The 15,845-nt window shown below is 43.3% G+C and overlaps 1 protein-coding gene across 1 annotated transcript in view; it reads right to left on the reverse strand.

Moving 5' to 3' along the window:
• Positions 1-4,214: 4,214 nt before the first annotated feature.
• Positions 4,215-15,845, reverse strand: part of Rmdn2 (regulator of microtubule dynamics 2) — a 73,877-nt gene continuing 62,246 nt past the window's right edge. Inside the window, exon 12 of the mRNA XM_026786031.1 lies at positions 4,215-4,332. Within this exon, the coding sequence (XP_026641832.1) occupies positions 4,257-4,332 (76 nt within the window). The 3' untranslated portion in view covers positions 4,215-4,256. The remainder of the gene's footprint in view (positions 4,333-15,845) is intronic.

Consider the following 15,845-nt stretch of genomic DNA (forward strand, 5'->3'; position numbering starts at 1 on the left):
TTTTTTTTCTTTTCAATAAAAAAAATGGGGTACAGATCTAAACAGAGAATTCTCAACAGAAGAATCTAAAATGACTGAAAGACACTTAAAGAAATGGTAAACATCCTTATCCATGAGAGAAATGCAAACCAAAACAACTCTGGGATTCATCTTTCACCTGCAAGAATGGCCAAGATCAAAACCACTGATGACACCTTATGCTGGAGAAGATGTGGGGTAAAGCAACACTCCTGCATTGCTGGTGGGAATGCAAACTTGTACAGCCACTTTGGAAATCAATATGATGATTTCTCAGAAAATTAGAAAACAATCTACCTCAAGACCCAACAGTAACACTTTTGGCATATACCCAAAGGTGCCACACTCATACCACACCACAAACGCGTTTGTTCAAGTATGTTCATAGTATTATTCGTAATATCCAGAATCTGGAAACAACCTAGATGCCCCTTAACTGAAGAATGAATAAAGAAAATGTGGTACATTTACCCAATGGAGTACTACTCACCAGTATAAAATGACATTTTGAAATTTGCAGGCAAATGGACAGAATTTTAGAGAAGGCTGGAGAGATGGCCCAGTTGTCAAGAGCACTTAATGCTCTTGCAGAGGACTGGGTTTGGTTTCCAGCATCCATATTTGGGTTGCTCACAGATATCTGTAAATCCCAACCTAGGGGAATCTATTGGGGCACCAAACAAGCACATAGATACACAAAGGCAAACACAAATAAAATAGACAAATCTAAATAAATTAGAAATTTAAAAAATTTGATGCATTCATTAGAAAAGAATAAAGACCCAAATCAATAGCTAGGTTCTACCTATAGTCTTACAGACAGGAACTACAGTAAATCTAAATTCAGAAGGGGAAAGGAAGCAAAAGAAATCACGGCAGAAATCAATAAAGTTTCCACTTTGTAAATAGAGACAGTGTCAAATGGCTGAAGTCTTAAAGGACAACCTTAAACAAGAGATTGTCATTGCAGGACGAGAGCTAGGATTGAAATGACATGTACAAAGTGCTCCATGGCACTTGACTTTTAAGTGTTGTTCAAAATTACCTGTCATTTGTCAAACTCAAATTTGAGGCAAGGAAACTAACTGCACACTTTGGTTGTGTTCCAGTGGGACACGCTGGCCTGGAATACTTAGTGACAATGAGGAAAACCTCTCAGGGCACTGTTACCCTGAGAGATTCTAGGAAGGGACGCTGTGGTCCCCAGGTACAGGCTCTAGAATTGGGCTGACAAGACCAAGGTACCTCTGCCCCTACCTGTTCACAACCCATCCGTCATTCCCAAGCCCCTGTTTGTCAGAAGTGCTTACTGTAATGAACTCACTTTCTACTCTAACTCCAAGAGGAAGTTTACCTGGCTCCTGCTCTGCGGCAGGTCTTATTCTAGATGCTCTGAATGTAAGATTGAAGACGTGTGGTTTCCGTTTGGCTCTAGACTATCTCAGGAGATAAAAGAACACAGCCTGGTTCTGAACACTGAATTACTTGCTAAAGACTCAGTCAGCTCTGAGAGTTGGGATGCACACAGTGCTAACCAGCTTTGAATCATATGGGAGACAGTTAAGAATTTCCCAGAAAAGAGCTCACTCCGCAATGCCTATCAAGTTTCCCCTTGACTCGCTCCCCTGAGCACCAAGATAAACGAACTGGTAATGCTCAGCCTATTCGATTGTTGGGAAAATCCAAAAACACCCCAAGGGAGGCAAAGCCGGAGTGTTGCGCAGAGTCACAGTTAGCAGACTCCCCCCTGGACTGGATCCCCTTGCATCTTGGAGACGCTGGGTTGGCCCCCTTCAAGGACTCCTATGTCCAAGGCAGAGGCCAGTCAGTAGAAAGTCCCTGTCCATGCTTCAGATTTCTGTGGGCTAAAATGAAGGTTTTCAATATCTAGAAGGGAAAAGAAAGGAAGCAAGAGAAGAGAGAAATGAGGAGAGCTAAGTGTTGTTGCAAAGGGGGAACGGTGGGGGCTGGGGAGGGTGCTCGCAGCCTGGTCTGTGAGTACAGAGAATGAACGCCAAGCCCCACAGGTTCTGCCAGGCACACAGACCCCGCAGAGCACTGCACTTTTATCTCAACCTTTTCCCTCCCCATCTCCTTGCAGGCTGTCTGCCTGTGGCCCCTGGCTCTGGCAGGCTCCAGCTCTGGTAGTGTGCGTGTGACTTATCTAACCTCAATTTGTTTTCCATCCTCTGCACAATTGGGATCACGGCCCGTGGGGATTAAAAGAGCCTGGGTGCGCAAAGCATTTTGGGGGAGTTCCTTCTTTGAGTTTCCTCCAAGTTCCTCTGCGACCCAGTCACAAAAACTGGCAGCAGCTGACTGGCTTGGGAGTGTGCGGCACATTCCTGGGGCAGTGGTGTGCAAGAGGGCTCGTCTCCTGAGGCTGTGAGGAGCCCTTGCTGTGTAACTAAGCCCTTCTGAGACACTGGGCAGTGAGCCCATTTGCTGAGTGTTTCCAAAGACATCTATGTAAACAAGCAGGATCTAGGGGACAGTCAATGTGTTTGGCTAAGTTCCTGTATGGGAGTCATGTTAGCAGGGGACCAGGGGCGTGGAGGTAGAAAGCAAGTGGGGGACATGTGGGGGAGCCTAGGGAGCCCGAAGAATGTCTGTCCCTTGAGAAGGAAGGCTGGGAAGATGTCACATATTTGGAGGTGTCAATTACCTTATGCGTATTTAGTTACCTTTCAACAAAATCCTTCATGCTGAAGATTTGTGGCCCCACTTTTTAAAGAGCTCAAGAGTCACTTACCCAAGTTCATCCAGGCATCACGTGCAAGGTGCAAGGTCTGGATCTGAATCAGTGTCCAGTCTAGTGTGCTCCGTTCTCCTTTACACCGCGCTGCCATTCCCTAGAAGCCGGTAAGTCTCGGAGATCGATGGATGCTAGCGATGAAGTAGCTTTGTTCCTATGTTCTATGCTCTTGATCCTACCTACTTCCCCCACCTAAATAGACAAGCTGCCTTCCCTAAGCAGCTCGGATTATCCTTGCACTAGGCTGTACAGTAACATCTTGGCCAGGCTGCTCTCTCATCAGACTTCAGCAGACAGCGCTGTGTGTGCCAGCTCAGTAGTGCGCACCCTCGGCCCTGTTTCTCCACAACAGGGATGTGGGTGCTTCATGCAGGAACACGGGCACCGTTGCCTGTTCTGCCTTGCTCTGTGCCTATCATCACTGTCTGGCAATTTGAACGCAAATGGAGCAGGAGGCTTGCAGGTGACGCTGCTTCCTTCACCTTCACTTGGACAGAGCATCAAGAAGATGCCAATCAGCCAGTCTGTTAACTTTCTTTGACCAAAAGTATGGGAACTCTTACTGAGTCTGTCTGATCCGTGCCACCCAGGGCTCCCATGGAAGTAAAAGGTGGCCAGAGTGATGTGAATGCCCGTCACAAACAAGGCTCAGCTCAGAGAACAGTTATTGTTTGGACCTCTACCGGGGTTTGAAAAGTGTACTTCTGTTCCGCACTTGATGTTATGCGAACGCTGAGAGCTGGAGGCAAGAGGCACAAGTCTTGGTTGAGATCATACAGAAACATGCCTATGCGCCCCCCAGTGACGCTACTGTAGGGACGCTCTGCCCCTCTTGGATGATCCGTCAGGTATCTCTGTGATGACATCTCCGTCATTCTCTAGTGTTGGCATTTCTGTATCTTCAAGTTGAGCCATACCTAGAAGGTTCCTGTGAGTGTGTCAAGCCAGGCCGTTCTCTTCACCCCCACCCCCACATCCTCATTTCTCTAAAGTCGTGCTATCCTTCTCAGTTGTTACTTTTCTGCTGCTGTGTTCAGAGCTAGTCTACGTACCTGCCTCCTCTGTTGATCAGCTCCTGTGTCGTATATGCTGGCAACACATCGTTGTTGCTGTGTCGTGATACAGACGGGAGTGCTTGGGATGTAATGAGCAAAGACACCACTACTGTTCCCCAGTGGACTATGAACATCACGGCGGTAGGGCAAGTGTGAGCTGCTCCTGACTCTTGTGAAATAATCAGGATCTAACTCAGTTGCTTTCCATTCTTATAGCTCACCCCAGCTCTCTCCTACCCCACCCCATTCCCCCAAGATCTTATTCTTTGAACAACTCTCTTATATACCACTTTTACCATATGGTAAATTAGCACGTGCCTTTGAATGTATACACACAAATGAAGCCCTTTAAATCCCAGCTCATCAACGTATCTGTCCACTCACAGTGTCTTTGAGGACCACGGTTTCACACATTTTATTTTCACTATCTAGTCTTTGTAGTTCGCCTCATTCTTTGGCTTGACATTTTCAGTGTTGTCACGACTCTTCCTGTGTACTTTCTGCCTGAAAATTAAAACAGAAACAGTCTTGGTTCTTGTTCTGAAATTGCAGGGCGTGCATCGTCTTTAGAACGCTGTCTTTCTTGTCAAAGTACAGCATGTCTTTCTGTTTGTTCAAAACTTTGGAGTCCTTCAGTTTTGTTATCCTGTTGTTTATTCTTAGATATTTGATTTTGCTTAGGTTATGCTAACTGAGGCATGATACACCAGGCTGTCTTCTAACTGGCTGGCATCTATCTGTGATGGCTACTATTTTATACATTATTAATGAATCCTGTTATAGTTGAAAATAGTTTTGCAGTTAGTCCCTCAGGTTCTCCCATGTATACTCTGATTCCAGCAGAATCAGAATGGCATTCCCTGCATTCTATATACTGCTACCCCGTCTTCATTAGTTGTTTTGCTCATTAGAGCAAATACCGCTAGGATGCTATTAAATTACAGGAGGGACAGACCCGACTTCAGTGTGTTTCTCAAGGTTTTGTTCTTAAGCATGGTGAATTAGAGTAAGAAAATACCTGTTTATTTTCTCATGAAGAACTTTTAAAATCAAGATTAGGTTATTTTATTCTATAAGATGCTTTCCCCCTTTTTTTGCTCATGTGCATATACATGTTCACACACACACACGTGGAGGTCAGACCTTAATGGTGGAGGTCTTCCTCACACTCTCCATGTATTTTCAAGCAAGGTCTCTACTGAACCTGAAGCTTACAGATTCTTCTAGGCTACCTGGGCAGAGCTTCAGGGATCCAGTCTTTCTCTGTCTCTCCTGGGCAAGAATTATAGGTGTGCACCTCCACCCCTGGCCTTTTATGTGGGAGCTGATCATCCCACACTTCCATAGCAAACACGTATCAACTGAGCTGTCTTCCGACCCCTAATATGTTTTATATCTGTGCACATTTATCTCAAGAATGTTTTAGTAGAGTATTAATAGCCACAATTTATAAATAAACAAGTCTAAATGCATTAGGAAATGTTAGTGTTTTCAATTTAACATTGATAGATTTGGAATCTGGGGGACCAGCAAGGTGACTTGGTCTGTAAAAGCCCTTGTCATATTGCCACCACTCCAAAGGCAGTGGGACCTGGGACAAGGGAGCCAACACATGAGGCCCGTGCAACAGCCCACTCAACTCAGAGTTACGAAAGGTCATATGAGGAAAGATCTCCTGCTTTCAAACTGTGTGCAATCACAAGGATAAGTGCCACGTGCTACGTGGCAAAAAGCCATGTCTTCCCATAGAGGCATAGTTTAAACATTTAATTGAACAACAGCAGCAAGCAGTAAGGTGTCATCTGATATATACTCACTCCTATCTGTACCCTGGGGAGGGGCATGAAAACACATTCCAAGAGCAATTCTGTGTTTTTGAAGGAACTGAAGTCACAAGACTCTGGTCTTGTTCTCTTGGAGAGCTCCCACAAGCACTCACAATTCTCCTTGCATGACTCCATCCCTGGACCATGTGCTGACACTGGGGAAGCCCCAAGACTTAAGTTTGATCCCTGGAATCCATGTGAAAGTGGGAGGAGAGAACCAACTCCACAAAGGTGCCCTCTGACTTACACACACACGCACGCACGCATGCACGCACGCACGTGCACATACACACACAATGGCATGCATACACCTGCACTTAAACATAATAATGATTAAAGTGCACATTAGAAATATTTGGGAACTGAGCTGATGTGGGAGGGTCATCTGTCTATGTGTTACTTTCATTGGTTAATAAAGAAACTGCCTTGGCCTTTTGATAGGCCAGCCCTTAGGTGGGTGGAGTAGACAGAACAGAATTGTGGGAGAAAGAAGCAGAATCAGGCAGACACCATGACCCCCTTTCCCAAGATAGACGCTGGTTAGACTCATGCTGGTAAGCCACAACCTCATGGTGGCACACAGGTTATTAGATATGGGTTAGTCAAGATGTGAAGTTAGCCAATAAGAGGCTAGAACTAATGGGCCAGGCAGTGTTTAAATGAATACAATTTGTGTGTTGTTATTTCGGGTGTAAAGCTAACCGTGCAGGACAAAAACCAGGCCTGCTCGCCTCATCACTACACTGAGCATAGCAGCACACATCTACAGACCCAGTACTCAGGGGACCTAGGCAAGAGAAGCGCGAGTTTGAGGTCAGCTTGGCCTACATTGTGTGACCTTGTCTCAAAAAAAAAAACATAACAAAACAAAGAACCAACCAAGCAAAAACAAAGAAAGTTTGAAGGATGCGGGTTTACAGCATTTCAATAGAATTATTACAGAGCACCATATTAAAATGTTTTAATTATCACCTATAATTTAATCTTTTTTTGACAATGCAGAATATCTTTTGAGATTTTGACTGCTTTTGAATAATTTATGGATGTTGATTATTTTATTGATTGATAGACTGTTGAGAATCAATCACTGGAAAGGCTAAATTCTCATCTAAAAAAGTCTGAGTTTTATGCCTGAGCTTCCTTCCTCTCTCTTGGACAGTTCCAAGGAAGCAACTAGAACTGAGCGTCCCAGAACTCATTACCCTTGCTATTCAGGCACCAGACTGGGGTGTTGTTAAGGGTGTAGGGTTGGGCACCCTGGCCTGGGTCCAGCCTTCATAAGTCATGTCTAGCACAAGTAGTGTGCTGGCTGAAGTGAGCTCTTATTGGCAGAGACAGGGTAGGAACTGATGCATCTCTGGGCAGATCAGGCAAAGGGTGGAAGGCATCCAGACCTCATAAAGATCCACTGCCTAGCTTCAGCACAATGGTGACTTCCTGTCAGTACCCCTGCTGGAGCATCCCTGAGGACATTCTAAAAAGTGAAGAAAAGCCAATATTCTTCACCATCATTAAAAGGAGAAAAAAGAGAGCTGGAGGCATAAACATCTCAACTCAAGATTCCTTTTATCTGTGTTTCTATAAATCTTTACTGAACCAAGACATGTGTTCTTTTAAAGTTAATAGATGCAGTGACAAACTCAAATAGTACACTGTTCTGTGGAGATAAGATGCAGGCCAAACGAGGTTTGTTTTACATCGGCAACAAGGGCAGGAGGTCGGGGGCGGAATCTCAGAATGTCCTAGGGATGAAATTTTGGATTCCTATGAAATGACTTCTCGGAAGTGTGGAACAAATTTCACCCAGACTGAATCTCTCAAAAGAAAAAAGGATAAGATCAGTTTTAAAAGTACTTTTTGGTCAGTGCAAGAACACAGGATCAAGGTAAACCAAGGTATTTTTTTTAAATATCTAGGCAATAAATTCATGTCCCTATGGATGAGATAGCAATTCAGCAAGACAGAATTGAATAACAAATTAAGAATTCTGGAGAGTGTCGTGAGAAGTCACAGGACAAACTGATGCATGGGATTGTATCAAATGGGGCTTCTGTGCATTTGGCTGAACAGTAGTGTTTGGTGTCCCAGGTTTTATTTCCTTGTTTGGTAATCTCAACCTAAGATGGGAGGGAAAGAAGAGTTGCTAGGTAATGTATGTCGAGAAAAACAAAAGGGTTTTCTAGTAACCGACAAGGATGCTAGATCTTATAGCTCTCTTGGCTATAAGATTCAACAGAGTTGGTGACACTGAATTAGCAGTCAACTTAACTGAGTCAAGGAGGAACGTACTTAGAGCACAGGGAAGGCATTTAACCTCAGCAACCAGGAACGTGTGCAGGAAAGGACACGGGGGCACAGGCACAGCCACCGTAGTATGTAAAACTGAAGACTGCGGTGGATGGCACCAAGAGATGGTGAGCATGTGGAGGGATCAGAGCACACACCTTCTTGACTAGAGTGCGAGACGGTGCAAGGATTTGGTAAGTAGTTTGCTGGCTTTTGATGAAGTTATAAGGCATACTCATGATGAGAAATAACAGCACCACATTTAGCTTTGCACTTTCTTCTGCTTACTCCCTCAATAAAAACATGCCTGTAAAAACAACAATAACATCAACAAACAAAAACCCAAACCAAACCAACCAAGCAAACAAAACCCCAAATCTGCTGAAAGACCAGTGCACGAGAATTCAAGTCGGATTTCCATAACTCCAAACCACAAGTCACCCCACATGGGTGAAGCAAATTTGGTGTTTCAATGCCTCCAAAGTGGAATAAAAACCACACATCTCTCTGTTAAATATAAATATCAAAACATGCCCAGCAAAAGAGCCATGTTTAGCAGTACACACAAGATTCCATTTTTCTGGAGTTCTAGAAAACAATGGACCTAGAGTGACAGAGGGCTGATCAGTGGGTCTGGGATGTAGGTGGGAGTGGGGCAGGGGAAAGGAACGTTTGGTGGTGATGTATATATTTTACATCTTAATTGTGGTGGGAATTTCATTGTAGGCACATTTGTTAGAATTCATCAAACCATATAATTAAACTATCAGTGTTTTTCTGTATACAATCTATAACTCGATACACTTACTGTAAAAAATGAGACAGCTTTTGAATTTTGAGAAAATCAGAGACAGCACTCACTTCAGAGAAACTTCTTGAGGTACTGGCCTGCAGTGTGCAACTGCTACCCAAAATGACTAGCAAAAGTGTTGAGCGAGGCATAGGCAGAGCCACTGTGGTGCACAAACTACTTTGTAGGATGATTCTTTTAGGAACTGACCCAACTCATCAGCTCTCGCTTGGACAAGACCTTGTGTGGTCCCTACATGCCTCATGGGTCCTGTGCATCCTGAAGAGGTTCTACTCTGAAAGGATGTCCAGTCTGGTAACCCAGAGGAAGCTCAGGGAATGGTGTGGAGTTACTGTATTCCATATCCCAGCAAACTGTTCTTTGCAAAGAAACGGGGTACAGTAACCCTTAGCTAAGTAGGTTTGGGAGAAGCCAGATAAACGTCTCCCTTGTTCCTAAGTTTCTCTGGCCAATTCCGGGCATGTTTCAGCGGGGATTTGCAAATGTTAGAACATAATCTCAACCATTCTATGAAGAATAAAGTATAGTTCTGTAGCAGTGAAAATTTACATGTTTATGCGAAATAAAAAGGGACACAAAGTAAAGCTGAGAAACATCGCGACAAATCATAACAATATACAGTAACAGCTCAGCCATCTTTTCATGAGTGACTTATCAGAGCCAGGGGTCCTGGTAAAGTTTAAACCAAAAGGCAAGGCTTTTTGCCATTATTCTTTGTGAATAAAGTGGCTGTCTTTTGCTGTAGATTTTTGCTGTAGCTGACTCCCCTTCTGTTACATATTTGGAAATTAATTCACACAGTGCAGAACTGTTTCCTATGCCTTTAGGCTCTGTGTGAAAACAGTTTCCCACTGCCAGGTAAACACAGAGATCTGCCTTTCTGTAATTATCTTTATCAGCAGGCATTTGGTCAGTGTTTAGGGTTCAGGCAGGAACACTCCATTTAACAAAGTCACAGATACCCATGGACATAGAATTACTACTTGTCCAAGCTGCTGACTCATAGCTGTTTACCCCACTCAAAAGATTCTTAACTCCTTATGCTCACCTTCACCTCAGTTTACTGAGGATTTTAATTCGGGTAATTTATGGCTTATGTTTTACCCTCAAGGACAGCAGAAGAGATGATTAACTGCAACCAGAGAAAAACTTCCTTCCTGCTGGGCCTCGAGACACACAATCACCCACCAACCACAACAGCTGATAGTGGCATACCCCAGAACGGATCATTTAGAGGCCTGGATCTCCCCTTTGTCTTTACTGCTTAGAGCTTTAGGTGTGTACTCCAGACCTGGAGGCCCATAAAAACTGCAGCATCTGGTGCTATTTGATCAAGACCATGGCTTCTCCCTGATTAGTTGTGTAGGTTGCTTGATTATCTGATTCTATGCATGTTGGGAGCAGAGAAAAGCAGCGTGCTGAAAATAAACATTTCAGCACTTTACTAACCACCAAAAAATGTAGCATAGCATACTAACCTTCCCCTCTAGAATCCCCTGATGTTAATTTCTTTCTTAACTAAATTTCTCCATTAAGGAGTTCACCAGACATGCTCTAGCCACTCCCACCTTTGAGCTGACAAATGTGGATTTGTGTGTGTGTATGTGTGTGTGTGTGTGTGTGTGTGTGTGTGTGTGTGGTGTGTGAAAATCTTATCTGATTTTAATGAGGAAAAAGATTTCCAGCCCTGGAACCTGGAGGGCTGGGGAATTGCTGATTTTAAGGGTATATATTACTGGGAATGTTTGTAAAAAGACAGAGAGAATAAAGAAACATGGATAGATGGACCCTGTTGTGAATAGATCTCTTAACTCCCAGACTTTAGTCTCCTTCGCTTATTGTGTCTTTGATTGTATCCAGGGAGGGGTTTCTTAACAGCTGGACTCTTAGGGACCCTATTAAAACATCTCACGGAGAAACTGACACCATCAGGGACAAGTGAGTTGTTCCCTAAGAGGATACCTTCTGGGCCATTCTCACCACTTTTTCTTCTATGGCCACCAAGTTCTCTTTTCAAAGTTCCCCTTAAATTTCTGTTTCCTTTCTAGTGAACCAACTCCCCATTTCCTTCCACTCCCGTGGGAGACACTTATTATATTCTTGGATAAGTTAACAATGATATAAATTTCGAGAATTTTATTTTTCTATCATTTTTAGCTGCTTTAATCAAGAAAAGTAGAAACAAAGTAAAGGGAAATAGATTTAATAGCCAAGGATATTAAACTCACAGAGATCTGCCCACCTCTGCCTCCCAAGCGCTGGGATTAAAGGCATGCACCACCACCACCTGCATGGACTAGGTAATGGCATCATCAAATCTAATTTTTGTTCTAGCCAGTTCCCCCTCCCCAATAATTATTTTCTTAGTGCATCCCAGGGGCTAGCAGTTTCTCTATATTACCAGATGTGACAGGTTAAACGCTTGCCTTCGCACCACCTCAGCTTTGCTGTCTCCGGCTTGGCCTCTGACTTCCTAGCTCTCTGAGTCCCTTTGTTCCTCCTTCTGTGCCCTTTCTCTGCCCCCTCTCCTGTCATACCACAGCAGAGGACAGCAATGGCTCTCCACATCCCCTTCTAACAAATACCTGGTTTTCTTTTATTTGGTTTTACAAATGTTAAACGAGCACATATTGACAGGAGCTAAGAAGGGAAATGACACATGATCTTCGTTGTCACCTTGCTGAAGTTGGTTGCCCTTGAAGAAGGCATAGAAAAAGTGTTCTGGCATTGTGGGGTGGGTGAGCTCACAACTGATGACATGGGTCCTAAGGTTTTTATGGAGGACCTTTCATCACTGGGTCAGGCTTTGATTTCTATGGGCAAATCTGGGGGGGGGGGCACTTATTCCCACAGGGAATAAAACCAAGCAGTTGGGCAGGAGTACCAGAAAGCTTTTGAGTAATGACCAGTCCATGTGTGCACAGTAAGGTAACTTTGGAGGTCTCTTGGAAGGACAGGTGAGGCAGAAACATGGGGTACAGTTGGACTGGCCTTTAAGTGGTCGACAACATGCAAAAGACCACAAGATATAGGTATTAGTTTGTCATTCTCTGCTTCACTGTCCTCCCAAGAAGAGAGCTTCGGAGGAAGGCTTAGAGAGCCAAGGAGGATGGTGTGTGTATAGCGTTTCCTACACATCCTATAGGATTTGATATTTAAGATGGTCAATATGAGACTTCATCATCAGTGGTAACTGACTATTTCTGGATATTTACATTGAGCTTCAGGTCCTGATTTGGACTTCTAAAGACAAGATCTTGCTTCCTTGCTGAGGGTCCACCGTGACTCAGGCTTCAAGGATTTCTGGAACCCACCATCACTGCAGGTGAGATGGGGGTTCTGGAAGTAGAGAGGCCCTGTAGAGCTGGTCCCATTGTTGTGACAGCCTAAGGTATTCAAGGGACTGGAGATCCCAGAGGGATCACTTTAGGAAGAAGGGACACTGAGGAGTTTGTTTGTCACTGCAAACACGAAGTGGGGCTGAGAGGAGCCTTCCTACATCATCTGCAACAAAACACAAATGCTACTCCATGATGCTAGGGAAAGACCACTGACATTTTAATTTAGTGTCCTATGACAACATGAATGAAGAGTATATGGCGAAAGCTGAAATATGATAAGCTGTGTCATATAGTTACTAACAATAAAGAGCTATTTTTCTGGTTTTTTAATGGTAGTTGTTATATTTTCAGCTTTTGTTGGAATATCTTTTGCATTGTAAATACATGATCATTTTCAAAGCTAATTTTGTATTTACATTTCTTGTATTTTTCTATTAAAAATTATACAAATTAGCCGGGCGGTGGTGGCGCATGCCTTTAATCCCAGCACTCGGGAGGCAGAGGCAGGCGGATCTCTGTGAGTTCAGGCCAGCCTGGTCTACAAGAGCTAGTTCCAGGACAGGAACCAAAAAAGCTACGGAGAAACCCTGTCTCGAAAATAAAATTTAAAAAAATTATACAAATTGCATATGCTTCAGGTCCCCCTAAAATTTGGATCAGTATTTGGATGGTCTTTTCATATTAGCTCAATAAATCTTTGATTAATTATAATGGAAAGGGATCCTGAGCTCCCAGAACTAAAGGAAACAAGGGGATAAAATACATGTCAAACAAAGAAAGAAAACAATTAATGGCTTGGCTGTAAAATTGCTATCTTTATGACTGAGACCTTTAAAAAAATTATGGCAGGCAATACTGCAAGCCAGATACATTCTGTAGCCAACAGGGCAAGGCCATCCTCCCTGGCTGGAAGGGACTGTCCAATTAGGACTCTGCTGTAGCCACAGTTATATGGCATTTGTAACTTATAACACAGTAATTTGCAGCACATTCTTTTCCTAGTATTAAATTAGATTTTCAAACTTTAAATTGGCTAAGATGAGCCAACATGAAAGGCTCAAGGAGGAGGGAAAGTAAAACTTAACTCCTCACAGGCCATTCATTTTATCACCAAGAGGAGGGACCCTGTTTAAAAACAAGAGTTATCTCAGCTCTAACCAAAGTCAGACTTCATAGGTGATTTAGTTGTTTTATTTTATAAAGTAGACATATCTGAAACAGTACAGAATCTTGTCTATGTGGTACTTCTGAGTTTGCTGGCTAGAAAGATATTGAGTAGGTGAGTGTTTATATGCAATGTGCATCTCTTCCCAAGGCTCCACCGCGTGGCTCTCTACATGGACACAGCATGGGCAGCAATGGTTTTAAGACACTGGACAGAAGAGGGCAGAAGCAATTCCCGAGAGTTGGGCAACAAGACGAACCCTACAGTCGCCCCAGCTCACTACCTCGAGAGTTTCCAGGTCATGGATGGGAGCCTAATTCTGCTGACTTGACAAAGCAGTGGAGACCAAAGGAATTAAAAGACGTGGTGAAACTATTATCCAACTTGATGAGATAATTGATCTATAAAGACTATTTTCTGGCGGGCAGTGGTGGCACACGCCTCTAATCCCAGCACTCGGGAGGCAGAGGCAGGCAGATCTCTGTGAGTTCGAGGCCAGCTTGGTCTATAGGGTAAGTTCCAGGACAGGCTCCAAAGCTACAGAGAAACTGTGTCTAAAAAAACAAAAACAAAAACAAAAACAAAACAAAACAAAGACTGTATTTCCTACCAGCAATGGTGGTCTATTTATAGGCGCAGTTACTCAGGAGGCTGAGGTAGGAGGATTACTTAACTAGAGTTTAAGACTAGTCTGGACAGTACAGAGATTTTTCTCTTTCCAAAAAGGAGTGCATATTCTTTTTAAGCATATACTGACCATTAACCAAAATAGAGACTATTTGTACCATAGAGTCTCAACAAGTTAAAAAATTCAACACAGACAAAATGGATTTTTTTTTGATCACAGTGAAGTTGAAAGCAACAGCAGACAGACCTTTGCAAACTCCCAAAACAGATTAAAAAAAAAAAGAACAGATTTCTAACTAACTTATGTGTCAAAGAAGAAATCAAAACGGAAATTAAAAGTTATCTTCCATTGAAATAAAGGCGGAAACACAGTGTATCAAAACTTGTGTGATATGAGACCCTTGGAGAGGAACTAAAAGTCTATGTTATGATTATTCTAAGAAGAACTTGAAAGGAGCCCCACATGGTTGGACACTGCTCTTCCCAGAGATGGGAGTCATTAAACAAGAATCTCAGTGCCAGGCATGGGACATCTCCTGCAGCAACTACTCAGGCCCCAGAGGTCTCCAAACGATAGAAGTCATTGCCATTGATTGTCCCCCACAGCTAGACGAGCGCTTACTGCTGAAGCCCTGACACTTTTTGGTTGTAGGATGTAGAAATCAATCTTGAGCTGACTGGGGAGCCTTCCTCCCCGCTGGCTAGCTTTCACTGTGCTAGAAGGCATCACTGGAGATCGAGTTCTGAAGAATCTTATGTAAACATACGTTATGGATCTCTTTATACATACATATGGATCTGTTGACTTCTTTAAGCATAGTTCATTTGAGATTCACCCATTTTGGAGCCTGTGGTAATTCATTCTTTGTCTACTTCTGAGTTACACTTTGTCACCGGACTCAAACTACAGCAACAGCAAGCAGCTTGACTGTGTGTGGCTGTAGCAGGGAGCAGGGCCAGAAGCTGGGAGCAAAGACTACAAAGGACAGGGACAATAGTTTGAGGTTATAGAAATGTTCTTGATTGTGCTCGAGATTTCCTTGGTATACACACATATTAAAATTTGTCAAATGATACATGTCAAACACATGCCAATTCGTTGTAGGCCAGGAGTCTCTCAATATGGCTGTTTGAAAAACTCATCCTGAGTGATTTGGCTGCAGGAATCTAAAGCCAAATCTATGCTGGGGAGACCCAAGATCACAGAACATCAAGATATTAATCTTCCTTGTTTCTAAAACCTCCTTTGTCTTTGTGGAAGAAACCAGCCTTGTTCATCACAACTAATAAGCTATCAAGTCTACAGTGACACAGACAAAATAGGGCATGTCGTTCAACTAGACTCCACTATCTTCTCCTCTTGTCTAGGGGAGGGGCTAAGGTAAGCATATGAGGAAGATTTAATGTATTAGAAGACTATATGATGGGTTGTCAGAAATCTATGATATAAAACTAGAAAAGACTTGTTAATATAAAAACTATTTTCTTTACATGTTCTCTTTACTCTTCCACCCCTACCTTACCCTTCCCTTTTTAGTGTCTTTCTGTCTTTTGTCCCCTTCACTTCTGCTCCTGACCCCCTCCCCCTCCCCACCATTTACCAACAGGAGCAAACTGTGGCTCAGATCATAGTATAGACGCTGGCATGTCCCCTGCTTCTAGTCTCCCCGACACTGTTCAGGGTACGGCAGTTTGTATCTGGTTTCCATGATGTAGGCAGGGGTAAAAATCAAATGCCCTTTCTTTATAGGGTTGGCGTATAACAGTTATTCTCAACCTGTGGGTTGCGACCCCTTTGGGGATTTGCATCATGTATTTACATTACAATTCATAACAGGAACAACATTTCAGTTCTGAAATGGCAAGGAAATAATTTTATGGCCGGGGGTCATCACAGCATGAAGAACTGTATTAAAGGGTCTCAGCAATGGTGTATAAAATGAGCTGATACAGGAAGAACA

The sequence above is a fragment of the Microtus ochrogaster genome, linkage group LG3, assembly GCF_000317375.1.
Source record: "Microtus ochrogaster isolate Prairie Vole_2 linkage group LG3, MicOch1.0, whole genome shotgun sequence".
In the NCBI taxonomy this organism is placed as follows: Eukaryota; Metazoa; Chordata; class Mammalia; order Rodentia; family Cricetidae; genus Microtus; species Microtus ochrogaster.